Raw genomic sequence first — 26,212 nt, forward strand, 5'->3', positions numbered from 1 at the left:
TGGAGCTGTAGAACCATTTGGGATTTTTGTCTTTTTTTGGGACTTAGACACATAAAACCTATATTTAATGTTTTTTAAGCTGGTGAATTTGGTAACCAGAGAACAATGTAATTATTAATTGAACTGTAAATTAAATTTTGCACTGATGGTGGATTACCTTGCCTTTTTTTTGCTGCAGTGGACTGAAATTTGGCATCTTTTAGGACTCTGTAGTGCAATAAGCCCTGAGAGCTGCTGTGCTGTCCCTGTGCCCCCTTACCTTGGCTACAATCTCCTCCCTGCTCCTGTCACTCTTCTAAAATCTGTTTTCCTGGGAAAGGGAGGCCCTTGTCACCAAACTTTTTATTTCCAACTTAATTCATTTGAAGTTCTTCCCTCCCCTGACAAATCCCATTTGACCTCAGGTTCAAAGTTAAGTGAATTTTAACAAGTTTTGTTTAAAGGCAGCATCCCCACGAATCCTGGGAGGTTTTTTCCAAGCTGGATTCTGTGATGCTGCAGGGAAGGGGGGTCACTAAGCCCTGTGAGCCAGGGAAGGGAATGGCCTGACCCCCAAATCATGGAGCATCTCCCCTTCTCTGGGCTCAGCTGCTCCTGACTCACTCTGTGGTTTGCAAACAAAACCCCTTGGAACACAGAGGAATTCTTTATTATAATATTATACAGGATTTATTACTGTGTTATACAGGATATTTCTGCTGTGTTAATGCAGCTCTGAGCTTTTCAAAGCAAAGCAGTTGAGGTGTTCAGAGTAAACGTTTCCTGTGCTGTGCCCTGCCTTGGAAGGTGTTAACAAGGCTGAGGAGTGTGTGTGAATGGGATGATGAGGAAAGCTGTCTGTCTGTCTGTGTGTCTGTCTGTGTGTCTGTGTGTCCTGGAATCCCCAGTCCCCACACAGAACCTGCCTGTTCCCACTGAGGGACAGAATCCTGCTACTCACTGCAAGCTGCTCTTGTGGCAGGAATTGTAACACGAGCAGTGTTTGCCATTTCTGTCTCCAGAATGATTGAGGAGAGTGGGAAGAGGAGGAGGACCATGGCAGAGAAGAGGCAGCTGTTCATGGAAATGAGTAAGTAGGAAATCTGGAGACATAATGTCATTTATTCCTCACTCAGAGCTTCCCTGTGGCAGCTGCACCAGATCATCCTGTCCTGTCCCACGGGCCCCATGCAGGGAAAATCATCCAGGGTGCTCCTGGGGGCTGTCAGGGGGACAAGGATAGTCAAAACTGCCTGGGAGGGTCACTTATCCCTTATAAATGTTCATTTGTCCCATTTAGAAATGGCCTGGGAAGGTCACTGATCCCAGGGTTTGGGGGAATTCCCTAGGGAATGTTCACATCTCCCATCTATTCCAATGTCTCAGGTTTGTGGGCAACTATTTAAATGAATAATGACAGCACACACAGAGCACCTTTGGCCCTAAAAAGAGATAAAGAAAGGCCCTGCAATGCTGGTGTGACTCGAGAAATGGTTTGGGGCTGATTTGTGCAGGATTGTCCTCTGGAAAGGAAGAGTTAAGGATTTGTGTTTGCAGGACATGACATTGTCCTGCTGCCCTGCAAGGACTCGGGGCTGCAGGGAATTCCTGGGTTGGGCCAGCATGTCCTTAATTCCAGTTACACACTGAGGGATGTAAAACTGCACATTTCTACTGGTTTGTTTCCAGAGCTGCATTGTTATGGAATCAGGGGGTGCTCTGGGTGGGAAAGGGACCCAAATCCCCCCCAGTGCCACCCCTGCCATGGCAGGGACACCTCCCAGTGTGCCAGGAATGTCCAGCCTGGCCTTGGGCACTGCCAGGGATCCAGGGGCAGCCACAGCTGCTCTGGGCACCCTGTGCCAGCCCTGCCCACCCTGCCAGGGAACAATTCCTGCCCAAGATCCCATCCAGCCCTGCCCTGGGGCACTGGCAGCCATTCCCTGTGTCCTGTCCTTGTCCCCAGTCTCTCTCCATATTTCCTTTCAGCCCCTTCAGGTCCTGGAAGGTCCCAGTTATTCACCCCAGAGCCTTCCCTTCTCCAGGTGACCAATCCCAATTCTCTCAGCCTTTTCTCCCAGCAGAGCTGCCCCATCCCTCTGATGCCCTGGGTGCCTCCTCTGGGCTCTGTGCTGCTGTTGGGGTTTGGGCTCTGCAGGCGGGGTCCCAGCTGAGCACAGGCCCGTGCTGGGCTGGGGATGTGTGTGGGGCACACTGGAGCCTGTTCCCAGTGCTGCTCTCAGCTGTGGGGGCTGTTGCAGGGGGCCAAGCCCAGGGCTGTTTGTGTTGCAGGAGCCCAGAACTTCGATGTGATCCGGCTCTCCACGTACAGAACGGCCTGCAAGCTGCGCTTCGTGCAGAAGAGATGCAACCGTGAGTGCTGCTGTGCTGCCCTGCATGGCTGCTGCACACACTGCCCCAGCCCCTGTGCAGGGCCCAGCCCTGCCAGCTGCCCTTTGGGCTCACAGCTCACACTCCATGCACACGAGTTAAACAGGCAGCCCTGCATGCCCGGGACACCTTCACGGTTATTCTTTCAATCCCGACATGTGGAGTGCAGGGCCAGCCGTGGTGTTTGGCTGCCCCCAGAGCTGGTGTGGATGGTCTGAAGCTGTGTGAGGGCACCCCAGGGGGCACAGGGACATCCCTGCCTGGAGCTGTCCCTGTGGGGACATGTGTGACATCAGTGACCATGGAGAGCTCAGGGCAGGGCAGCTTCTCCCCTTCTCTGCCCTGGGCTCTGCCCTGTGACACCTCCCAGGGCCCAGGTGAGCCCCAGGTGAGCTCCAGGTGAGCAGGATGCACTTTGTGGCCTCCCCCAGCTGAGCTGCACACAGCAAAGAGCAGAGCAGGATAATGGGGGGAGGAGATCCCTCATCCCAGGGCCAGGAACTGCTGAGGGGGCTGAGGACGAGGAAGAGGAGGCCAGGAGAAAAGGGGTAAGGAGGAAGAGGAGGAGGAGGCTAGAACGGTGGAGGATGAAGAGGAAGAGGCAGGAGAAGAGGTGAGGAAGAGGAGGAGGATCAGGCCAGGAGGAGAAAGGCAGGCTCCTCTTCCTCAGCCTGAGTGCAGAGCCTTCTGTGGGGACATCCAGCAGGGAATGTCAGCACGGCCCTGCTCTGGCTGCTGGCTCAGTTCACTTTGGGTGGCTGCTGATCCTTAGATGTCTTCTCCACGCTCCTGCAAACCTTCAGGCTTGGAAATATTTCAGAATATTGTTTAATGTGGCCGTGCACATCACTTAGTGTGGTTTGGAGGAGGATTTGTGCACGTTGTTAACACTCCTTAGATCGAGCAGGCAAGTTTAGGGCAATGCTGTGGAGCCCCAGAGCTGTGTTTATAAAACATTAACTCTGGGTTTGGGAACTGGATCAACTGGAAACAGTCAGAGTTTGACTGGAACATCCAGTTCCCCCTTCAATACTCCAGGAGTCAGCACGAGGCTGTTCAGAGTTACTGTCAACACTTTGTGGTGGGTTTAGAGAATCAGGAGATCCCAGAGAGGTTTGGGAAGGGACCTTAAATCCCCTCCCCTCCCACCCCTGCCATGGCAGGGACACCTCCCAGTGTGCCAGGAATGTCCAGCCTGGCCTTGGGCACTGCCAGGGATCCAGGGGCAGCCACAGCTGCTCTGGGCACCCTGTGCCAGCCCTGCCCACCCTGCCAGGGAGGAATTCTGGCTGCTGGCTAAAGCCCTGCATGCTCAGAGGGGAGGGCTCTGCTCCTCCAGGAGCTGTTCCTGACACAGCCAGGTGCTGAAGGTGCAGTGAAAGGCACATCTGGGCACAGCTGTGTCCCTCTGGGAGCTGTGAGGGTCAGCTCAGCCTCTCACTTTGTGCACAGGGGCTTGTACTGGTTTGAAAGCAAAACCAGTGAGACTCCAGGTCAGAAATACAATTTAATAAGAAAAAAAAGTAAAAATAAAATACATGCAATAGTACAGAAGAAAACCACTGCCAGTCAGAATCCAAGGTGCCCCTGTCAGTCAGTCAGGGTTGGTGCAGTCCCATTCCATGGTGGCTGCATCCTCCTGCAGTGACAGATGTGGTTCTGCTGGAGCAGGGCTCCTGCACAAGGTGCAGTTTTCCTCCAAAGCTGCAGGGATGATGTGCAAGGCTCTGGTTTTCCTCTGGGATCCAGTGGGAAAAGGCTGCTCTGCTATTCCAAATCTCCCCTTTGATCTGGGTAGGAAATGCTCGGCTCCTGCCCTGGCTGGAGCATCTCCCAATGGGATGATGGAATTTGATCAGCCCTGCCCTGGGACTGCATGGCCATGAACAGGAGAGATCTCCTGGAGGGAGGATGGGCTGTGGGGAAGAGAAAGAACACTGCAACAGCTGGGTGAACAGCTGGAACATGAACAGCAGAGATCCCCACAGAGATCAGGGTCACTGCAACAGCTGGGTGAACAGCTGGAACATGAACAGCAGAGATCCCCACAGAGATCAGGATCACTGCCACAGCTGGGTGAACAGCTGGAACATGAACAGCAGAGATCCCCACAGAGATCAGGATCACTGCCCCAGCTGGGTGAACAGCTGGAACATGAACAGCAGAGATCCCCACAGAGATCAGGATCACTGCCCAGCTGGGTGAACAGATGTTGATACCATGCAGACTTTGGGCACATTTTGGCAGTGTACCCCAGGCCAGGGCTGTCGTGCCAAAGCAGAGCTGTCCCTCCTCACAGGCAGTGTCACACAGAGGGCTTGCATGCCTCGCAGGACACAGGGCAATTGTTTTCCCTTTGTTTCCAGTTCACCTTGTCGATATCTGGAATATGATCGAAGCCTTCCGGGACAATGGCCTTAACACTTTGGATCACAGCACCGAGATCAACGTGTCCCGCCTGGAAACCATCATCTCCTCCATCTACTACCAGCTCAACAAGCGCCTCCCCTCCACCCACCAGATCAGCGTGGAGCAGTCCATCAGCCTGCTGCTCAACTTCATCATTGCAGCATGTGACAGGCCAGTACTGCCCCTGGCAGCTGGGCCTCAGCAGGGGGAGGGCCTGGGGGAGCACAGCTCTTCTGAGGGCACCTGGGGCTGCTGGGAGCCCTGGACTGAGCTGGGACTGGGGTTAGACTGAGCTGGGACTGGGGTTAGACTGAGCTGGGATTGGGTTGGGCTGTGCTGGGATTGGGTTGGGCTGTGCTGGGAGCTCCTGAGGTTGAAAACTGATCGTGCTTTGTTGAACCTTGCTCAAAACCCCCATTTTAGCCTCAGCCTTGTTTGCACAGTGGGTTTGCAGCCCCTGTGTCCTGAGCCATGGAGCTGAGTCTCATTTGTGGCCCAGGCTCTGTCCAGGCCTGTCCCTGAGCCGAGTTCTGTGTTTGTGTCCCAGCCTGTCTCAGGCTTTGCTCTGTCCCTGTGTGCTCTGAGCAGCAGCTGCAGCTCCTTTGCTGTGCTTGCATTTCTGACCTTTGCTTTTGCCTTTCTCCAGTGTTTTTTTCCTGTGGGATCAGGTTCTGCTCCTGCCCCAGGGAGGGATTCACTCAGGGCAGTGCCCAGCACTGAGTGTGGCACACAGTCGTGTTTGTCACGTCCACGTTTGATCCTCTCCTGCTGGGACAAGTCCTTACTGCCACCAGACAGAAGCTGGCTGTGTCCCTTGAGCCCAGGCTTGAGGACAATAAAACCAGCACCAAGCTCAGAGCAGGCCCTGTGCCAGCAGAGCCAGGGCAATTTCTGTCCAGTCCTGGTTTGAAATTAGTTGTAAGGCCTGGCTCAGGGTTTGGTTATTCTCACACAGCTCACATGAAAAATACAGGATTGAAACCCAGGAATGGTCATGTTTAGAGGAGGCTTTAGTTAGTGGTTGGTTTTGTTCTTTATTATTTGGTTTTGTTCTTTATTAGAGATTGGTTTTTGTTCCCCACTGTCCCCCAGCCCTGTGAGCTCTGCCTTGTGAGGATCCCAGCCCAGCCCCAGGATCCCAGCCCCAGGATCCCAGCCCAGCCCAGCCCCGGGATCCCAGCCCAGCCCCAGGATCCCAGCCCCGGGATCCCAGCCCAGCCCAGCCCTGGGATCCCAGCCCCAGGATCCCAGCCCCGGGATCCCAGCCCAGCCCAGCCCCGGGATCCCAGCTCAGCCCAGCCCCAGGATCCCAGCCCCGGGATCCCAGCCCAGCCCCAGGATCCCAGCCCCGGGATCCCAGCCCAGCCCCGGGATCCCAGCCCAGCCCCAGGATCCCAGCCCCGGGATCCCAGCCCCGGGATCCCGGCCAGGCCAGCCCAGCCCCGGGATCCCAGCCCAGCCCCAGGATCCCAGCCCCAGGATCCCAGCCCCGGGATCCCAGCCCCGGGATCCCGGCCAGGCCAGCCCAGCCCCGGGATCCCAGCCCAGCCCAGCCCAGCCCCGGGATCCCAGCACGGTGCAGCAGCTGCTCTGTGCCTCCCCGTGCCGGGAGCTGTGATGTGGGAGAGCAGAGCAGGCCCGAGGCTCCCTCTCCAGGAGCTCAGCAGCACGGCAGGCAGGGGCTTCATAACAGAGCTGCAATTCCATCCATGCTGGGATTGCACCCCTGGGCTGGCTGGGTGCTGCTGGGATTGCACCCCTGGGCTTTTGGGATTGCACCCCTGGGCTTTTGGGATTGCACCCCTGGGCTGCTGGGATTTCATCCCTGGGCTGCTGGGATGCACAGAGTTCTCCCTGAGCTGCTGCTGGCAGCATCAGAACCTTTAACATTCCCCTGGCAAGTATAATCCCAGAATCCTGGCTGCCCCTGGATCCCTGGCAGTGCCCAAGGCCAGGCTGGACATTCCTGGCACACTGGGAGGTGTCCGTGCCATGGCAGGGGTGGCACTGGGGGGGATTTGGGTCCCTTCCCACCCAAACCATTCCCTGTCCCTCCAGGCCCTTGTCCAAATCCCCTCTCCAGCTCTCAGAGATGCCCTTCAGGACAGTTCTGGTTTTCTCCCCACACTCATCCTGTGCTTTCCCCATGCCAGTCCCAATTCCCTGTGCAGCACATTTAGTTCCAGTTATGAAATGCTGGTAGCAGTGACTGGAGGTGATTATTGTTGTTATTCCCATTATTCCTGGTTCCCTCAGCACTGGGGGGTTTTGTTTCCATTCCCTGTGGAATTCCCAGGGGTTCTCACCCATTCTCTTCTCCCTGCAGTGAGGGCCATGGGAAGCTGACCGTGTTCTCAGTGAAAGCCATGCTGGCCACCATGTGTGGGGGGAAGATCCTGGACAAGCTGAGATGTGAGTACTGCTGAGGAATCCCAGCCTTTAGGGGCTGCTTCCCCTCCTGCCTTTGTTGTGTTCACCTCTGGAGGCTTTGTTTTTGCTGATTCTGTCATCTGTACCTGGAGCTGTAAATCCCAGAATTCCAGAGTCATTAAGGTGGGACAATCCCTCTGAGCCCATCCAGTCCAAGCTGTGCCCCATCCCCACTTTCAGTGCCACCTCCAGGGATGTTTTGTTCCATGTTCCAGCTCCTGTTGATCCCCAGCCCAGGACTGAGGAGGCTCCCCAAGGCCATTTCTTTAGTTTGAGCTCTTGGGCACTTCTTTAAATGGAGAACCTGGCTGATTTTCCAGTGGGAATGTCCCAGTTGCCACCATTTCCCTGCTTTGAGGGTGTTGGAGTCTCCTGTGAATCTTGTGCTTCCCCTGAGGCTGTCTGCACCTTCTCTCTGTGTCATTCCAGCTTCTGAGGTAGAATCCCAGATGGTTTGAGGGGAAAGGGACCTCAGGGCCCATCCAGTGCCATGGGACACCTGCCACTGTCCCAGGCTGCCCCCAGCCCTGTCCCTTCTGTCCCCCTGCTGACTCCTGGGCTCAGTTCCTTTCCCCTCTGAGCAGGTTCCTCACCCGTGTCCAGCAGTTCTGGGGTCTGTGGGCTGTGGGATCTGACCCACAATCCCAGCCCCAAATCCTGCTGGACGAGGACACAGAGCAGGATTCCTCAGCCTGGAGATAAAACTGCTGCTCCAAGAGTGTTCTGTAAAATCCTGAGCAAGATGGGGAATTGCAAACAGCTTCTCCTTCCCCACACAGCTTCTCCTTCCCCACACAGCTGCCCCTTCCCCACACAGCTGCCCCTTCCCCACACAGCTGCTCCTTCCCCTTCCAGGACAGGCACCCAGGGCAGCCACTGGAATGAGCAGTGCCAGATGGAGAAGCAGAGCCCAATTCTGCTCTCAGTGTCCCCGAGGATGTGGTGGGTATGAAACACCCTCAGCCCTCTCTGCTCCTGCAGGCACGTCCATCCAAGGCTGCTGGGTGCCCAGGGAGGGAGGAACGTGCCAGGATGTGCCTGCCTGAGCCATCTGCTCTGGGGAGGGGCAGGAGCAACCTCCTGATGTCCCTGATCCCCTCTGGGAAGGAGCAGCTCCTGGTGTCCCTGATCTGCTCTGGGGAGGAGCAGCTCCTGATCTCTCAGCCTCAGCTGTTTCTTGGTTTCTTCTGAGCTTTATTCTGTGCTGCTTTGGTTTCCCCCTTTCCTTCCCACATCTCCCAGGTCACTGACCCACTTCCCCCCCAAATGTCGTTGTCCAGAAGGATCCCAGCCCAGCTCCCTGCCCCGAGCAGGCTGGAGGCTCTCTGGGAATGCTGGCTGTTGTGTTTTCCGTGTTTTCTCATCCCATGCTCTGTGGGAATGGTGGCACCTTGGGCTCTGTCCTTGCTGGGGACAGTTCCATGTCCTGGGAGTGTCCCTGTGCCCATGGGATGGGCTGGGGCAGCTTCAGTGGGGCCTTTCCCTGGCTCTGCAGTTTCTTGGGATGTGCTCTCCTTGTGGAGCTGAGCAAGGCAGGAATCTCAGGATCCCTGAGGCTGGAAAATCCCTCCCAGCCCATCCACTCCACCCTGCCACTGATCCCCTCCTTGTCCCCAGCCCAGAGCTCTGAGTGCCACATCCAGCCCTTCCTGGCACCCCTCCAAGGCCTGAGCACCCTTTCCATGCAGGAATTCCTCCTGCTGTCCAGCCTGGCACAGCCTCAGGCTGTTCCCTCTCATCCTGGCACCAGGATTGCCCTTGGAAAGGATTTAATTACATCCTGCTTTTTATCATTTCCATTTTCCCTGCTAATTCTCCATGTGGAAGTTCCCCACTTTGACAACAAACCCACTTTTTAAACTGCCAGACAAACCTTGGTGGGGTTGGGAGGGGTTTTAATTTACCCTTGGCACAGCCTGGGCTGTTCTCTCTCCTTTTGAGTTGATTTCCAAACCTTTCATTCCTCTCTCTTTGGGATCACTTGGCTCAGCTCACCTGAGCACACCTGGGCACAGCCAGGAGGTTTCAGCCCATTTTAAACACAATTGTTGTGTCCCTGTGGTGTCCTCCCCACCCCACCTTGCCAGGTCCATTGCAGCTCCTGTGCAGGGGCCACTTCTGCAGGGATTCTGCTCCACAGTGGATTAGGATTCTGGAATTTTGCCTCTCCAATTTCAGTTGTTCTCACTCTTATCATGTTGTGGTACATTTTCATCCTGACTTCTTTTCCACATTTCCAAATTAAGCCTAATTTTTCTGCCTGGCTTATTTTTCTATTTAATTCTACTTTTTATTTATTTTTATACATTTTTTTAAATATATAATTTCTATTTTAATTTTTTTCTTTTTCCTCCCATTTCTCCTAATGCAATTTATTTTATAGGCTAATACATTTAATTTTATAACATATATTTTATTTCTCATTATTCAAGAAACCTTCAGTTCAGGCTGCTCTGTTTAGTCAGTGACACAAACTCCAGGTACCTTTCTCCCTCCTAACTAAGGCATTGCAGGCTTCTTCCTGAGCTCATTCTTTCAGCAAATTGGGGTAAATTCTCCAGGTTTTTTCCTCCATGCCTTTCTGGAAGTGTCTTTTTTTCCTGAAGCTGGTTTTGATCACTGAAATGAAGGTTATTTTCTGGCAGCATCAGCTTTTTGATGTTGAGTTGCTGATGGTGCCTGAAATAGCAGCAGAGGGTTCAGTGCTGCTGGGGAGATCTGGGCTCTGCCTCATTTTGGGGGATTCTTGCTGCCATTGGTGAAAGCTCCGTGTAGGGAGCACAGGGCACTCCCAGGGCTGTTTCAGGGATCCCTTTTCTGGGAGCTTTGGGATCCCAGTTCTGTCTCCTGGGACATCCATCTCTGCATCCCTGCCTCTGGGACTTGCCTTGGCTGGGACACCAGAGCTGGGCTTGGGGGAGTGGAGCTGGGGGGGATCAGGGACCCCTGAGGCTCAGAGAGGAGCAGGGACAGGAGGGGGGACACCTGCAGCACCCCCTCCTGTCCCCCCATCCTTACAGACATCAGGAACCTCTGCTCAGCCCCTCTGTGCTGTCACCCCTGCCATGGCAGGGACACCTCCCAGTGTGCCAGGAATGTCCAGCCTGGCCTTGGGCACTGCCAGGGATCCAGGGGCAGCCACAGCTGCTCTGGGCACCCTGTGCCAGCCCTGCCCACCCTGCCAGGGAACAATTCCTGCCCAAGATCCCATCCAGCCCTGCCCACCCTGCCAGGGAACAATTCCTGCCCAAGGCCTCACATCCACAATGGGATCAGATTCCCCTGGGGCTGAGGGCACTGCCCTCGGGTCCAACAGCAGCAGGAATTTCTCCATGGAAAGGGTGCTCAGGCCTTGGCAGGGGCTGCCCAGGGAGCTTTGCAGTGCCCATCCCTGGAGGTGTCACCTGGATGTGGCACTCAGAGCTCTGGGCTGGGGACAAGGAGGGGATCAGGCACAGCTTGGGCTGGATGGGCTGGGAGGGATTTTCCAGTGCCTACAACCCTGGAATTCTGTGCCCCTGCCACCCCCCTGCCCTCTCTGGGCACGTTTCCCCAGAGCTCTGCCAGCTTTGCCTCTGGCACTGTCACAACTGATCCTCAATCCTGGAGCCTCCTCTGTGGGGTTTCTGTGGACACACACATTGACAGAGCTGGGCAATCACAGCTTGGGAATTCTCTCCAGGCCTGGATTTCTCCTGACTCTCAGCTCCATTCCCAGGCTGACAAGCTGACTGCAGCTTCAGTTAGGGAGGAGTCTCCCAGGGTGACAACATGGTGACAAACAGAGTGGAATTCATCACCAACATTAACCCCTGGTGTCTTTCCCGTGGGACACATCCTGAGGTGCTGTCCCAAGGATGTTTGTCCCAATTGTCCAATGAGCTCCTGTTCTGTCCTGGCTGCACTGACACACTTTAAATCCGGGCTGGCTGTACAATAAATTGGCCTTTTTTCCCCAAAGAGCTCCGTGTGTGTTGCTGTCCTTTCTCTCTCTTCGCAGTGCAGTGACCACAGGTTTCTGTAGGCTCAGGGTGTGTCCCTGTGGAATTCTGCTCCCCATTGTCAGGAGCTTTCCTCCGGGAAAGGAGCAATGGAGACTCTTGGGGATTCTTGCAGTGCTCAGTCCTGTGAGGCAGCACTGAGCAGAAAATCAGAGCACAGAGAGCCCCGGGGGTGCCGAGGGACGGGCAGGGCCGTGCCCCCACTGAGCCCACAGTTAGCGGCCTTCTCTTCTCTGCTCTCTCTTTTCTTTTCTTTTCTTGTGTTTTATTTTATTTACTGGGGTTTCGTTGTATTTTCTTACAGACCTTTTCTCTCAGATCTCAGATCCCGCGGGGCTGCTGCAGTTCCCCAGGTTTGATCAGCTGCTGCGGGAGGTGCTCAGGCTGCCCACGGCCGTGTTCGAGGGGCCCTCGTTCGGCTACAGCGAGAACGCGCTGCGCTCCTGCTTCCCGCACCAGGTGGGGACTGGGCTGTGGGATTGGGATTGGGGTGTGGGATTCAGGGTTTGGGGTGTAGGCTTTGGGGTTTGGCGTGTGGGGATTGGGGTTTGGGATTCAGGGTGTAGGCTTTGGGGTTTGTGATTGGGGTGTGGGGTTTGGGATTCAGGATTTGGGGTGTGGGATTGGGGTTTGGGATTCAGGATTTGGGGTGTGGGATTGGGGTTTGGGATTCAGGATTTGGGGTGTGGGATTGGGGTTTTGGGATTCAGGATTTGGGATTGGGGTTCAGGGTGTGGGGTTTGGGGTTTGGGATTGGGGTGTGGGGTTTGGGATTCAAGGTTTGGGGATTGGGGTTTGGGATTCAGGATTTGGGATTGGGGTTCACAGTGTGGGGTTTGGGGTTTGTGTTTGGAATTGGGGTTTGGGGAAGGGTTTGGGATTTGAGGTTTGAGGTGTGGGATCTGGGGTATGGGGTTTGTGTTTGGGGTGTGGGGTTGGGTTTTGGGATTCAGGATTTCAGATTTGGGGTGTGGGATTTGGGATTCAGGGGTTTGGGGTTTGGGATTTGAGTTTGGGGTTTGGGATTCAGGATTTGAGATTTGGGATTTAGAATTTGGGATTCAGGATTTGGGATTTAGAATTTGGGATTCAGGATTTGGGATTTAGAATTCGGGATTTAGGGTTTGGGATTCCCAGGCTGTTGGGGCTGGGGGGCTCTGAGGTTCCCTGCACAACCCAGGCCCTTGGAAACAGCCCTAAAGAAGCCATAAAGGATTTTGTGTCCTGTCCCCCCTGGAGGGCCCCCCTTTCCCCATCACAACAGCAGCAGTGGCTCAGTTCTTTCCCAAAACACAAACCATGGCCATTTTCACTGTTTGCCCTCGTTTGTCAAAGCTTTTTCTCTGTGTTAAGGCAATTAGTGTCAACAAATCACTGCCAGGATCTGTTCAAAATAAACACCTTCTGTGCACCAGGTTATTTTTAATTCCACTGCAGTTGTATTTTAATTGTTCAATGATTTGTTTCTCATTGAGGTAATGTAAATAATACAACTAATCCTTAAATCAACTGTAAACATGAACTTGATTGATCTTAGGCCTAAAATTAAATGTTTAGACTCTGGGCATGATGATGCTCCAGAAGAAAGGTTTGTGCAGCATTTGATGTAAAATTTATAGTGACTAAATAGAAGTTAATTAGCAATTAGCATGTTTGGAATATGACACAGTAGGAAACAGCTTTTGATTTCAGGATCAATGGGGCTCCAGATTTCCATTTGGTATTGGGCAGGAATTCCTCCCTGGCAGGGTGGGCAGGGCTGGCACAGGGTGCCCAGAGCAGCTGTGGCTGCCCCTGGATCCCTGGCAGTGCCCAAGGCCAGGCTGGACATTCCTGGCACACTGGGAGGTGTCCCTGCCATGGCAGGGGTGGCACTGGGGGGGATTTGTCCGGGAGTCCATGGCTGTGAGAGGACAGGGAATATTCCTGGGGAGCACAAGTTGTGTCCCAGAGAAGTTTCAAGGCTGGAGAAGCCCTTGCAGTCCTGTCCTGGTTTGGCAGACAGGTGTTGGCTAAGGGAGGCATTGTCCTCTTGATGGACAATGTAAACCCCTCCCTCCAGATTATTGGAATTTTGAAATTAAGGAGCTCTCAGGCAAAGCTATGGGAATAGGAATAACAGTTCTTTACTGGGAAAATTCCAATAGCAATGCAGTATTGCAGAGAACAAACCCAGAGCAGGGGCAGAGTGAGAATCCCAGCTGCCCCTGTCAGTCAGGGTTGGTGCAGTCCCATTCCATGGTGGCTGCATCCTCCTGCAGTGCCAGATGTGGTTCTGCTGGAGCAGGGCTCCTGCACAAGGTGCAGTTTTCCTCCAAAGCTGCAGGGATGATGTGCAAGGCTCTGGTTTTCCTCTGGGATCCAGTGGGAAAAGGCTGCTCTGCTGTTCCAAATCTCCCCTTTGATCTGGGTAGGAAATGCTCGGCTCCTGCCCTGGCTGGAGCATCTCCCAATGGGATGATGGAATTTGATCAGCCCTGCCCTGGGACTGCATGGCCATGAACAGGAGAGATCTCCTGGAGGGAGGATGGGCTGTGGGCAAGATAAAGAACACTGCAACAGCTGGGTGAACAGCTGGAACATGAACAGCAGAGATCCCCACAGAGATCAGGATCACTGCCACAGCTGGGTGAACAGCTGGAACATGAACAGCAGAGATCCCCACAGAGATCAGGATCACTGCCACAGCTGGGTGAACAGCTGGAACATGAACAGCAGAGATCCCCACAGAGATCAGGATCACTGCCACAGCTGGGTGAACAGCTGGAACATGAACAGCAGAGATCCCCACAGAGATCAGGATCACTGCCACAGCTGGGTGAACAGATGGAACGTGAACAGCAGAGATCTCCTGTGGGGAGGATGGGCTGTGTGTAAGAGCCCAAACGAGGGATGTGGGCTCCAGACTGGCTCTTTAAAATGCCATTCATTGTATCCAAATGATACAGAAATTTATTTATTATTTAAAATGCCATTCATTGTATCCAAATGATGCAGCAATTTATTTATTATTTAAAATGCTGTTCACTGTATCCAAATGAGCCCAGCCCACAGCTGTGGGTTTGTCTGAAGCCACTCTAGTTCTGCTTACAATGCTTTATTTACTTTTCATTGCAGAGCATCTTAAAACATGACAGCCAATCAATACCTTCACTATTACCTCTAGCCCATCATAACTACTGACATTTCCATAGTCATGTTCCTATTTTCCAGTCACCAAAGGTCAGTGTGTCACAGTTTAAGCTAGAAGGTGTATTTCAGTTTTCTTGCAATGGAAATTTTTGAGCCTTTCTTTCTACCTGCAACATGGCATTTTTGTTTGTGAAAATCTTTTTGGTTGATAAAAACATCTTTTTGTTTGAGGTGGATTTATCCTCTGCTCTGAGTCATAAAAGCCCCTTCCAATTCATTTTCCCCTTTGCCTTCTTAGTTACCCAGTCAGACTGGCTCAGCAATTCTTTTCTTTTCTATCACAACTTGCTGTCATTTCTATTCCTTCTTCAGATTCTGCACTCACAGGTGTTTCTGTTACACACACACATCTGTGAGAGCTCCCTGTCCAATCCTCATCCTCCCAACAGCTGTGGAAAAGATACAGAGCACTGCCCCAGCTGGATTTTAACAGCTGGGATAGGATGCTCAGCCCTGCTCCCACCCTGCATGCCAAGGTGTGAAATGGATGTTTTTTCTCTGAGCCAGCTCCCTGTGCTCTCCCTGCAGAAGAAGGTGATGCTGAACATGTTCCTGGACACGCTGATGGCTGATCCTCCCCCCCAGTGCCTTGTGTGGCTGCCCCTCATGCACAGACTGGCCCACGTTGAAAATGGTAAATGCAGTTTTCTCCTGTGGGAGCAGAGCAGGGCTTTGCTCACACCTGGAAATGTTCTGTCCTTGCTCATGTAACCAGCACCTCGTGCCTGCACCAGTGCTGTCCCCCCTCCTCCCCCAGTGCTGTCCCCCCTTCTCCCCCTGTGCTGTCCCCCCTCTCCCAGTGCTGTCCCCCCCTTCTCTCCCAGTGCTGTCCCCCCTCTCCCCCAGTGCTGTCCCAGGGGCTGCAGGGTTGGGCTCGTGGTGTCCTGGCAATGTGGGGTGGGGGCTGGCTGTGTGTGAACTGTGCAAGCCCCTGGGTTTTAGTGTTACAGGAAGAAAAATCCCATTGTCTGAATGTTCCTGGAGCCCCAGAGAGGCTGAGGGAGCTGGGAAAGGGGCTCAGCCTGGAGAAAAGGAGGCTCAGGGGGGACCTTGTGGCTCTGCACAACTCCCTGACAGCAGGGGACAGCCAGGGGGGGAACAGGGACAGGACAAGGGCAAATGGCCTCAGGCTGGGCCAGGGCAGGCTCAGCTTGGACAGCAGCAGCAATTTCTCCATGGAAAGGGTGCTCAGGCCTTGGCAGGGGCTGCCCAGGGAGCTTTGCAGTGCCCATCCCTGGAGGTGTCACCTGGATGTGGCACTCAGAGCTCTGGGCTGGGGACAAGGAGGGGATCAGGCACAGCTTGGGCTGGATGGGCTGGGAGGGATTTTCCAGCCTCAGGGATCCTGGGATTTTTAAATTAATTTTGATGGTGGCAATTTCTTGGTGTCAAGTCCCATAGGAAATGGTGCCCAGAAGCTGAGGAGGTTGATCTGGTTCAAATGTTGGGTGAACTCCAGGGAAAAGGGGATCCTGATTTGATCCTGGCATTCCCTGGCAGCAGCCAGGAGCAGGAAGGGACCAGGTTGGCTGCTCCCCTTCACTGGGATCTTTCCCATCCAGAGCTGAACTCTGGCCCTTGCAGAAAAATGAAACCAAACAAAAATACCACAAAAAAAACCCCACCACAAACAAACATAAACAAATGGCAATAAAACAACATCAGAAAATAAAAACTACAAACAAAAAGCAAACAAACCCCAAAAAATCAAAATAGACAAAAAATCCAAACCAAGAAAAAACAGAATCCCCTGCAGGCAACCAGAGCAGCTCCCACCTCTTTTGTTCCCATCTTGCTGCTCCCTGATCCAATAATCCCTGGTGCTGCTTGTTCCAGTCTTGTCCTGATGCATCATCTGGGGCCGTGCCCTGGGCAGGACAGTGAGTGCTGTCCCTGTTTGTGTTATCACAGCTTTGTTATTGCTTCCCACATCAGGATAGCAGGGTTTGCATTCTGGGCTGCTCCCTTTTCTCAGCAGCAATCTCTGCACAGAGGCAGCCAGGAGCCAGGCTGGCAGAGCTGGGGGTGCTCACCTGGAGAGGAGAAGGATCCAGGGAGAGCTCAGAGCCCCTGGCAGGGCCTGGAGAGGGACTGGGGACAAGGCCTGGAGGGACAGGACACAGGGAATGGCTGCCAGTGCCCCAGGGCAGGGCTGGATGGGATCTTGGGCAGGAATTGTTCCCTGGTTCTCTTTTTCAGGATGCTTTGGCCATGGGGAGGGCTCCTCTCGTGCCCCTCATGCTCACGTTCCTCTTTGTGTTCTCCCAAGGAGTTCAGTGGAGCAGGATTGTCCATCCCTGGCTAGAACAGGGAGGAAACATTTCTTGCTGTTCGTTTTAGCCCAGCCCTGGTGGTGCCTCTGCAGGTCAGGGCAGGCTGAGTGCTGTGGATTCAGCTTCAGAGGGACACTGGGAATTCCTCCCTGGAGCTGTGGAGGGGAGGAGTGAGGGCTGAGAGGGGCTTTGGACAGCAATTCTGAGCAGGTGACTCTGCTCCCAGGGGTCTCCTTAGGGAGGATCCAGCCAAAGGCACCTGGTGTGATGGAGCCTGGCTGGAATTCTGAGTGTGCCCAGGGAGGGACACCTCTGAAGAAGGAATGTAGTGAGAGCCTGGCAGGTGGAAGAGCTGTGTTAGCAGCAGCTTCACCTGGGGGTTCATGGAACCCACATTCCCTGCTCTGCCCTCCAAATCCCAAATAATGAGTGTTGGGGTGGTCTGGAAGCTCCAGTGAAATGGGATGTCCCACGTTTACCAAAAATTCACTTTAAAAACGTTTTAAATTTATTTTTTTTTCTCCTGTCTGCAAGTCTTCCACCCCGTGGAGTGCTCGTACTGCCACTGTGAGAGCATGATGGGCTTCAGGTACCGCTGCCAGCAGTGCCACAACTACCAGCTGTGCCAGAACTGCTTCTGGAGGGGCCACGCCAGTGGCACCCACAGCAACCAGCACCAGATGAAGGAGCACTCCTCGTGGGTAAGGGCTTCTTCCTGGCAGAAAACTTTCCTCCTGGGTCAGGGCATTCCTCCTGGACAAGAACATTATCCCTGGGTTAGGGCATTTCACCTGAGCAGGAGCATTCCTGCTGGGTCAGGGCATTGCTCCTGGGCAAAAACATTCCTTCTGGGTAAAAACATTCCTCCTGGGTCAGGGATGTTTTCCCTGGGTCAGGGATGTTTTCCCTGGGTCAGGGATGTTCCCTCCTGGGTCAGGGATGTTCCCCCTGGGTCAGGGATGTTCCCCCCTGGGTCAGGGATGTTCCCCCCTGGGTCAGGGATGTTCCCCCCTGGGTCAGGGATGTTCCCCCCTGGGTCAGGGATGTTCCCCCGGGGTCAGGGGTGTGGAGCAGCCTCTCTGGGCTGATTCCCTCAGGGGTGTTCGGGGTCTGGAGCAGAACTGCTCTGTGGGGCTTTTCTCCTGTTATGCAAACACCAAGGGGTGTAGACAGGGGGATTGGACTGGGTTTATTGTTTATTCCTGGCTGGGATAAACCTGGGATGGAGAAACATCCAGCTGGGAATGGCACCAGGGGGCTCAGGGCTGCCTCAGTCCTGTCCAACACCTGCAGGGACGCTCTGGGCATGGAGGGAACCACCCTGGGTGAGCTCCTGGGCAGCCCCAGGGGCTGGGATGGGAAATGCTGGGACAGGACAGGACAGGACAGGACAGGACAGGACAGGATGGATCCTGGGCTGGGTTTAGCAAGGCTGAGTGCCTGGTCCAGCCCCTGGGTCCCCACAAGGCCCTGGGATGTTCCAGGCTGGGGCAGAGGGCCCTGGCACAGCTGCCCAGGGACGTTTGCAGTGCCCATCCCTGGAGGATGGAATTCCAGGGCATTCCTGGCTGTGGCTCTCAGTGCTCTGGGCTGGGGACAAGGTGAGGATCAGGACTGGATGATCCTGGAGGGCTTTTCCAGCCCCAGGGATCCTGGAACTCCACATCTTTGCTGATTTGTTTAATTCCTGCTTTTCCCAGAGAGCCAAAGCAGTGCCCAGGAGTTCTGTGCTCGGGCAGGACTTTTATTTTAAATCTTTAAAGACATCATTACTGTGACAATTCTGCATTTCTCTCTTACTCTCCTGCCAGTTGGAAATACATGCCTGGAAAAGTGTGAATTACAGAAATGATCTGTGCAGTTTGGTGGCAGGATGATAATCACAGCTCAAGGAAGAGCAGACAATTTTATGGAGAAAAACCTATTTTATGGCAAAAGATCAAGCCCAACCTTTCACTCACTCAAAGAAAAGTTCAGATGATGAGAGGATTATAATTAATAGTTTGTAGGAAAGAGCCATTATAGCATTACTGTTTAATTTAGAAAATTGGGCTGAATACCAGGCAGGAGATGGGAGGCAAAGGAAAATTCTCTTGTCCTTTTAATAACTCTGTGAGTAAAAAAACTTCTGGAATGTTTAATCCCAGCTAACAGGAGGTTATTATTCCCTTAAATGCATATCAGTCCAGGCTGGGATTTTTCATACAAAATATTAATAGATTATTATTTACATACTTACAGCTTCTTTTTCCTGAAACTCTGAGGTACCTTTGATAATTTTTTGATACACATAATACTGAGATATTATCTATTATATATTATCTATTATATATTATCTATTATATATTTATAGTTATATTTATAGATATAGGTATATATAAAGTATATAAATATATTTATAATAAATACATTTTATATACTTCTATATTTTATATTTATCCATCTCATAACATAGTGATGAGCTATATTGAAATCTGTAACCATAATGATTTATATGGATAACTTCAGGTAAAAAATGATTTTTAATAATGCATGAACCCACAGCTCTTTGGGGCCTGTTTGGAGGGGTGAAAACCTTGAAACTCTTCCCAGTTTTTCACTTCTGGGCTGTTTCAGTTGTGGTTTCAGTGGAGGGAGGGGTCAGGTGCCCCAGCAGGGGCCTGGGCTGGCTTTGGGCTGGTTTTGTTCCTGGGAATTCCAATGTCCAGCACATCCCTGCCCATGTCCCTGTGCTCTCACCTGGGGGCTTTGTCAGCTCAGGGCCCTGCCCTGCTGGCACTGATGGAATATTTGGCATTTGTGCCCAAATAATGGGAATTATTATTAATAATGGGAATTATTATTAATAATGATGGGATTTGGGGCACACGCAGCCCCTCCCATCCCCCAGCTGCTCTCTGAGCTCTTGGGGAGATTTTGGGGCTCCATCCTCCCCATTCCTGCCCCCTAAATCCTGAATGATTTCCCATCCCTGCCCCCTAAATCCTGAATTATTTCCCATTCCTGCCTCCTAAATCCTGGATGATTTCCCATTTCCTGCCCCCTAAATCCTGGATGATTTCCCATTTCCTGCCTCCTAAATCTTGAATGATTTCCCATTTCCTGCCTCCTAAATCTTGAATGATTTCCCATTCCTGCCCCCTAAATCCTGAATGATTTCCCATTTCCTGCCCCCTAAATCCTGAATGATTTCCCATTCCTGCCTCCTAAATCCTGAATGATTTCCCATTTCCTGCCTCCTAAATCTTGAATGATTTCCCCCTCAGTGCCCCCCAGGATTTAGGGGCTCTGGAGCTGCTGGCCCTGCATGGGATCCTGAGTGACCTGGGATTGGGAATGGCATTGGCATTGGGATGGCATTGGGAATGGGATTGGGATTGAAATGGGATTGGGATTGGGATTGAGATTGGGATTAGAAATGGGATTGGGATTGGAATTGGAATTGCAGCGGGACAGCTCCTGCACAGGGCATGCACAGTGTGAGAATGGGCCAGCACAGCCCAGGAATGGGCCAGCACAGCCCAGGAATGGGCCAGCAGGGCAGGCACAGCCCCTGCAGGCTGGGAAAGGCCCTGGGGGTGCTGTGCCAGCAGCTGGGCACGAGCCCAGGTGTGCCCAGGTGTGCCAGAGGCCAGTGGCCCGTGGGCTGTGCCAGCTGTGGGGTGGCAGCAGGGCCAGGGCAGTGCCTGTCCCCTGTGCTGGCACTGCTGGGGCACCTCCAGTGCTGGGGGCAGCTCTGGGCCCCTCGTGACAGGAGAGCCCTGGAGGGGCTGGAGGTGTCCAGGGAAGGGAACGGAGCTGGGCAGGGGCTGGAGCCCCAGGAGAGGCTGAGGGAGCTGGGAAAGGGGCTCAGCCTGGAGAAAAGGAGGCTCAGGGGGGACCTTGTGGCTCTGCACAACTCCCTGACAGCAGGGGACAGCCAGGGGGGGAACAGGGACAGGACAAGGGCAAATGGCCTCAGGCTGGGCCAGGGCAGGCTCAGCTTGGACAGCAGCAGCAATTTCTCCATGGAAAGGGTGCTCAGGCCTTGGCAGGGGCTGCCCAGGGAGCTTTGCAGTGCCCATCCCTGGGGGGGTTTAGAAGAATTCTTGATTCCCTAAACCCTCACAGTAACTAAGGGCAAACCTTTGACTTGAAATTTATTATTCCATGAAGGAAGAGAAAGAAGCAGAAATCATTTATTTGAATAGTGGTTGACATGTGAGCAAAAGGTGAGTGTCCTTCACTTTTAGGTGTAGATATGGAAAAGGCTGTGAGTTTGCTGAAGAAGGGATCTCAGAAAGCTGATTCTGGGATTTTTGTAAAATTTCTAAAAATTGTAGAATCCTGGATTCGCTTGGGTTGGAAAAGCCCTGTGAGCCCATCGAGCCCAACCATCCCCAGCACTGCCAAGGCCACCACTGCCCCATGTCCCCAAGTGCCACATCCACAGGGATTTAAATCCTCCAGGGATGGGGAATCCAGGGCTGGGCAGCTGTGCCAGGCAGGAATTGTTCCCAATATCCACCCTGAGCCGGGCCTGGTGCAGCTCTGCCCTCGGCCCTGCAAGAGTGTCCCCAGGCCCTGGGGCCAGTGCAGTGACCCAGGAGTGTCCCCAGGCCCTGGGGCCAGTGCAGGGGAGGAGCCTGGCACGGCTGCCTTGGCCCGGGCAGGGCAGGGCAGGGCAGGGGAAGGAGCTGCTCTGGGAATGAAGAGCCTGCAGGAAGCTCAGAGCCACCAGGGCAGGGAGGTTTTGTGTCCATTTTTCATTTCTGTGCCTGACTCCTCAGCCATGGATCCATCCCAGAGATGTCCCTGATTGTTAATTAGTGTTTAATTATGGGATTCCAGAATGGTTGGAGTTGGAAGGGACCCAAATCCCCTCCCATCCCACCCCTGCCATGGCAGGGACACCTCCCAGTGTGCCAGGAATGTCCAGCCTGGCCTTGGGCACTGCCAGGGATCCAGGGGCAGCCACAGCTGCTCTGGGCACCCTGTGCCAGCCCTGCCCACCCTGCCAGGGAACAATTCCTGCCCAACATCCCATCCAGCCCTGCCCTGGGGCACTGGCAGCCATTCCCTGTGTCCTGTCCCTCCAGGCCTTGTCCCCAGTCCCTCAAATCTGGGAGAGAAATGAATAAATTCAGAGAGAAATAAATGTGGACATTTTCAGCATGTGAAGAATTAATTTGGGTAAACGAGGGGTTTTAAGTTTGGAATAATCACATCTGTGTGCATAATTTAAATTCTCTGTGGGGTCAGTAAGTGATATAAAATCAAATCGGGATTTTCATAGGATTTCAGAGTAATTAAAGGGGCGGGGTTAGAATGAGCTGAGCTTTAAGGTCCCTTCCAACACGAAGCATTTGAGGATTTGATGGTATTTGATGATATTGATTTGATGTCCATTCCCTGGGATCCAGAGGCTCCTGGATCAGTTCCTTTGCTCTCCAGGGCCTTCACACAATTCTGCTGCTTGCCAGGGTGGAGCTGTCAGCTGATAAATGAAAATTCCAGAACCTGGAAGGAACTGGGCTGCACCTCCAGGGCAGGGGCGGGTTGGACATCAGGAGGAATTTATTCCATTGGTATTAAAAGGTGCTAATTGTCAGTAATTGCCGGGTAATTTGCTGTAATTCCTGTCCCAATGTTAACCTGAATTTTAATTTGAATGTCCCCTGAGAACTGGTGCCAGTTCCACTTTGGGCTGTTGGAGAGGAGCAGTAATGAATTCCACAGGAGTAATTAGCCAGGGGTGATGTTGGAACCCTGAAACCTGGAAATTTTAAACTTTCTGTGCTTTCTCCTGGGATGTCAGTGAGTGAGAGCAGCAAAACGAGCTCCAGGTTATGTCCCTGGAATAATGGAATTATTAGGGTTGGAAAACCATCACCAGGGCACGGAGCTCAGTGAGTGCAGTGTCATTGTGGGACTGAATTTTGTGAGTCACCGTGGGGTTTAAACCCCTGTGTGGCAGTTCTTGTCACCAGAGTCACCCATGGTGTCAGGCCAGGGGGCTGGGAAAGGAGATCGAGTCAGAGGTAAAGTCAGAGATAAATAAAGTCAGATATAAAATCAGATACAAAGTCACTCGTGCCCGTCCCAGCACCGTGCCCCACCTTGGCCGTGCCTGGCAAGGACAGACATTTGGGAGGTGGCTGCTCCTCCCCTCTGTGCTCAGAGAGTGAGTGCAACAATCCTTTAATGGGATGGGATCAATTCCTGAGGGAACCCCCAGGTAATTGGTTTATTTCTAATCTTACATCATTTGGTTAAACTTTCAGTTGTCACTGTTAGAGCACTTAAAGCCTGCCAGACCCCGTGTCCCCGGTGCAGGGGCCTCAGTGATTTCCCAGCAGAGCTGGGACAATCCTGGCTATTTCTGCACCAGCTGCCCCTTGCTGCCCCTGACACCTCCCGGGGCAGGAATGAGGGATTTGTCTTCACAAACAAACTGTGGGACACCACAAAGAGAGAGAAAAGAAACAATGGGATGGATTCCACTCATTGATGAATGGAAAAAGAAATTTCCCTTTACAAACAAACTGCAGGTTTGCTGATGAATGAAATTGGATATTGAAAGGTGAAAGAAGCAATGGGGGAAAACCATGAATTCTGTAAGAATTAAAAATGCCAAGGGAGGGTTGTACATTGGAGGGGAATCTCAGGGATCAGGGTTTGGGCAGTCTGGGCCTCTCCAGTCCCTCAGCAATGGGGACAGAGAGAGGGAAATGGGGATAAAAAGGGAGGGGAGTCCTCAAAAACGGGAGAGAGCCCAGGGGAACGGCCCATGGGCTCTCCTGTATCCAATAAAGCAACGGGACTGCTCTGTGTCCCTCTGGGACAGGAACCCCTGGTGTTGGTGGGTGAATTCTCCTCAGCCCTGGCTCCTGTGCTTGTTGCCCTCCCCAGAAATCGCCAGCCAAGAAGCTGAGCCACGCCATCAGCAAATCCCTGGGCTGTGTCCCCAGCCGGGAGCCGCCCCGGCCGCTCTTCCCCGAGCAGCCCGAGAAGCCCCTGGACCTGGCCCACATCGTGTGAGTACCCTGAGCCCTCCCCGGGATTGGGGATTGCTGGATTTTATACCCTGAGCCCTCCCCGGGATTGGGGATTGCTGGATTTTATACCCTGAGCCCTCCCCGGGATTGGGGATTGCTGGATTTTATACCCTGAGCCCTCCCCGGGATTGGGGATTGCTGGATTTTATACCCTGAGCCCTCCCCGGGATTGGGGATTGCTGGATTTTATACCCTGAGCCCTCCCTGCACTGGGATTGTTGGATTTTATACCCTGAGCCCTCCCTGCACTGGGATTGTTGGATTTTATACCCTGAGCCCTCCCTGCACTGGGATTGTTGGATTTTATACCCTGAGCCCTCCCTGCACTGGGATTGTTGGATTTTATACCCTGAGCCCTCCCTGCACTGGGGATTGTTGGATTTTATACCCTGAGCCCTCCCTGCACTGGGATTTTTGGGTTTTTTGCCCTGAGCCCTCCCTGCCCTGGGATTGCTGGGTTTTCTCTCTGTCCTGTGAATTTTTCACTGCAGGCTGTGGTTGTGTGAGGTGTTTGCTCTGGCACATCCCTGTGCCCACCTGTGGCTCCTCTCACTCACCCTGGCTTGGATCAGGCTCTGTTTTCTCATTTATTGTACATTAAATGATATAAACAGGATGTTATGGTTCTGAATGTTATGATAATGTAAATTAAATGATATAAACAGACCCAGAAATGTGTCAGGCACATTGCAGGGCTCAGCTCCTAGTGCTGCCTGGGGCCTTGAGCTCCCAGCCATGTCCTCTCTCCGTGGCATTATTTTCACATTATATTTTCATTATTTTCATGGCATTATTGTCACCCTGCTGCTGTGACCTCACTGTGGCATGGCTGGAGTGGAAAACCTCTGCACTGGTGTTGGTTTGAGCAGCCTGAGGTCACTTTTCACCTCAAAAGTAAAAAAACTGGGAGAAAAAGACCCAAACAAACTGTAGTCCAGATAAATCTTAGTGTCCTGCAGAGGCTGGAGAGGAACTCCTCACATCTGCAGGAGAGTGAGGAGGAGCAGCACTGGGATGTGATTGCAGGAAAATGGAATTACAGGACATTTCCACGAGGGTGGAGCCATTTACAGGCTGAGGGTGAGGGGAGCTGATGCTCCTCTGGTTTTATTTGTGACCCTGAGTGCCAGATTATTTATTAGAGGTTTCTGTGTCCCAGGGCTGGGTCGTGCCTGTCCCTCCTGTCCCCTGTGCCCCTCCCAGCCCCCGATGGTTCCATTGATTGCCTCTTCTGCTCCTCCTTTAACAGTGTGCCATTCCTTCAGGAAAAAAACCCAAAGAGCTGGACAGGTGAGACCTGCAGAGCTTTTTGTAGTGTAGAGCTCCAGGTCCCAGCCCAGCTTGGAGCTGATTCCTGCTTTGCTCTGTGCTTGTTCCCTCCAGTTGCTGCCTCCCTGGGGGCTCCCCCCTCTCCCAGTGCCTGCTTTGGTGCCCTGCAGGGAGGGCCCCAGCTGCCTCCATGGAATATCAGCTGGGGAGAGCCCAGGGGTCAGCCCTGCTGCTGCTCAGTTCAGAGCTGCAGTGGGTTCTCCTCAGGAATTCACCCCCTTCTCATGGGGGCTCATCAGGCTCCAGGACAGGGCTCTGCATTGTCCTCAGCATTGCCTGGCCCTTCCTGTAATTCATGGATTTCCCTTCCAATAATTCATGGATTTTCCCTTCCCAATAATTCATGGATTTTCCCTTCCCAATGTTTCATGGCCTTTCCCCTCCCAACCCATCACTGCCCTTCCCTTCCCAACCTGGAATTGCCTTTTCCTTCCCAATCCTTTCCCTTCCCAGCCTGGCCCTGCCTGTTCCCATTCCCATTATTCCCATTATTCCCATTATTCCCATTATTCCCATTCCCATTATTCCCATTATTCCCATTATTCCCATTCCCATTATTCCCATTATTCCCATTATTCCCATTCCCAGGGGCTGGAGGATGCTCAGGGCAGGATCTCAGAGCACAGCAGGAGTGCATGGCCCTGGGAACGTGCAGGGACATGGGGACAGGGACACAGGGACAGTGGGGACAGGGCTGGGACAGGGACAAGGACAGGACTGGGTACATCCTGCAGGGACAGGGACAGGGACATGGGGACACCTGCAGGGACAGGGACAGCTGCTCAGACACTCCTGGCAGCAGCTTGGCAGCTCAGAGACCTCTGCTGTGTGCTGACAGCTTGAGTTAAATTAACAACCAATGCCCTGAAAAGCCAGAGCATCAGGAAATAGGGCCTGGTGATTTCTGTCCAGTGCCACACCACAGGGACAGTCACAGGGACAATCACAGGAACAAACACAGGGACAAACACAGGGACCATCACAGGGACAAACACAGGGACAGTCACAGGGACAATCACAGGGACCATCACACAAAGGACCCACTGGGGGTTATATAAGGGACATGAGGCTTTGGAACTCTGTGATATGACTGAAACAACAGAAATAACAATAACCCCCCTGCCATGGGTTTGAGGTGTGGCTGCAGCCAGGGGAGATTTTCTGATGGAAT

At 53.1% G+C, this 26,212-nt stretch overlaps 1 protein-coding gene across 16 annotated transcripts in view; it reads left to right on the forward strand.

Annotated features, from left to right (window-relative positions):
* Nucleotides 1–26,212, forward strand: part of DTNB (dystrobrevin beta) — a 119,699-nt gene that overhangs the window by 10,184 nt on the left and 83,303 nt on the right. For all 16 annotated transcript variants that reach the window (XR_015802785.1, XR_015802778.1, XR_015802781.1 and 13 more), the window contains exons 3-10: nucleotides 1,002–1,069; nucleotides 2,272–2,352; nucleotides 4,737–4,950; nucleotides 7,106–7,191; nucleotides 11,515–11,669; nucleotides 14,931–15,036; nucleotides 17,210–17,376; nucleotides 23,567–23,691. Coding sequence is in view for 8 of the 16 variants with exons in the window: in XM_088162633.1 (XP_088018759.1) it covers nucleotides 1,003–1,069; nucleotides 2,272–2,352; nucleotides 4,737–4,950; nucleotides 7,106–7,191; nucleotides 11,515–11,669; nucleotides 14,931–15,036; nucleotides 17,210–17,376; nucleotides 23,567–23,691 (1,001 nt within the window). In the remaining 8 variants the exon portion in view is untranslated. The remainder of the gene's footprint in view (nucleotides 1–1,001; nucleotides 1,070–2,271; nucleotides 2,353–4,736; nucleotides 4,951–7,105; nucleotides 7,192–11,514; nucleotides 11,670–14,930; nucleotides 15,037–17,209; nucleotides 17,377–23,566; nucleotides 23,692–26,212) is intronic.

The sequence above is a fragment of the Sturnus vulgaris genome, chromosome 3 (assembly GCF_052056855.1).
Source record: "Sturnus vulgaris isolate bStuVul1 chromosome 3, bStuVul1.hap1, whole genome shotgun sequence".
Lineage (NCBI taxonomy): Eukaryota > Metazoa > Chordata > Aves > Passeriformes > Sturnidae > Sturnus > Sturnus vulgaris.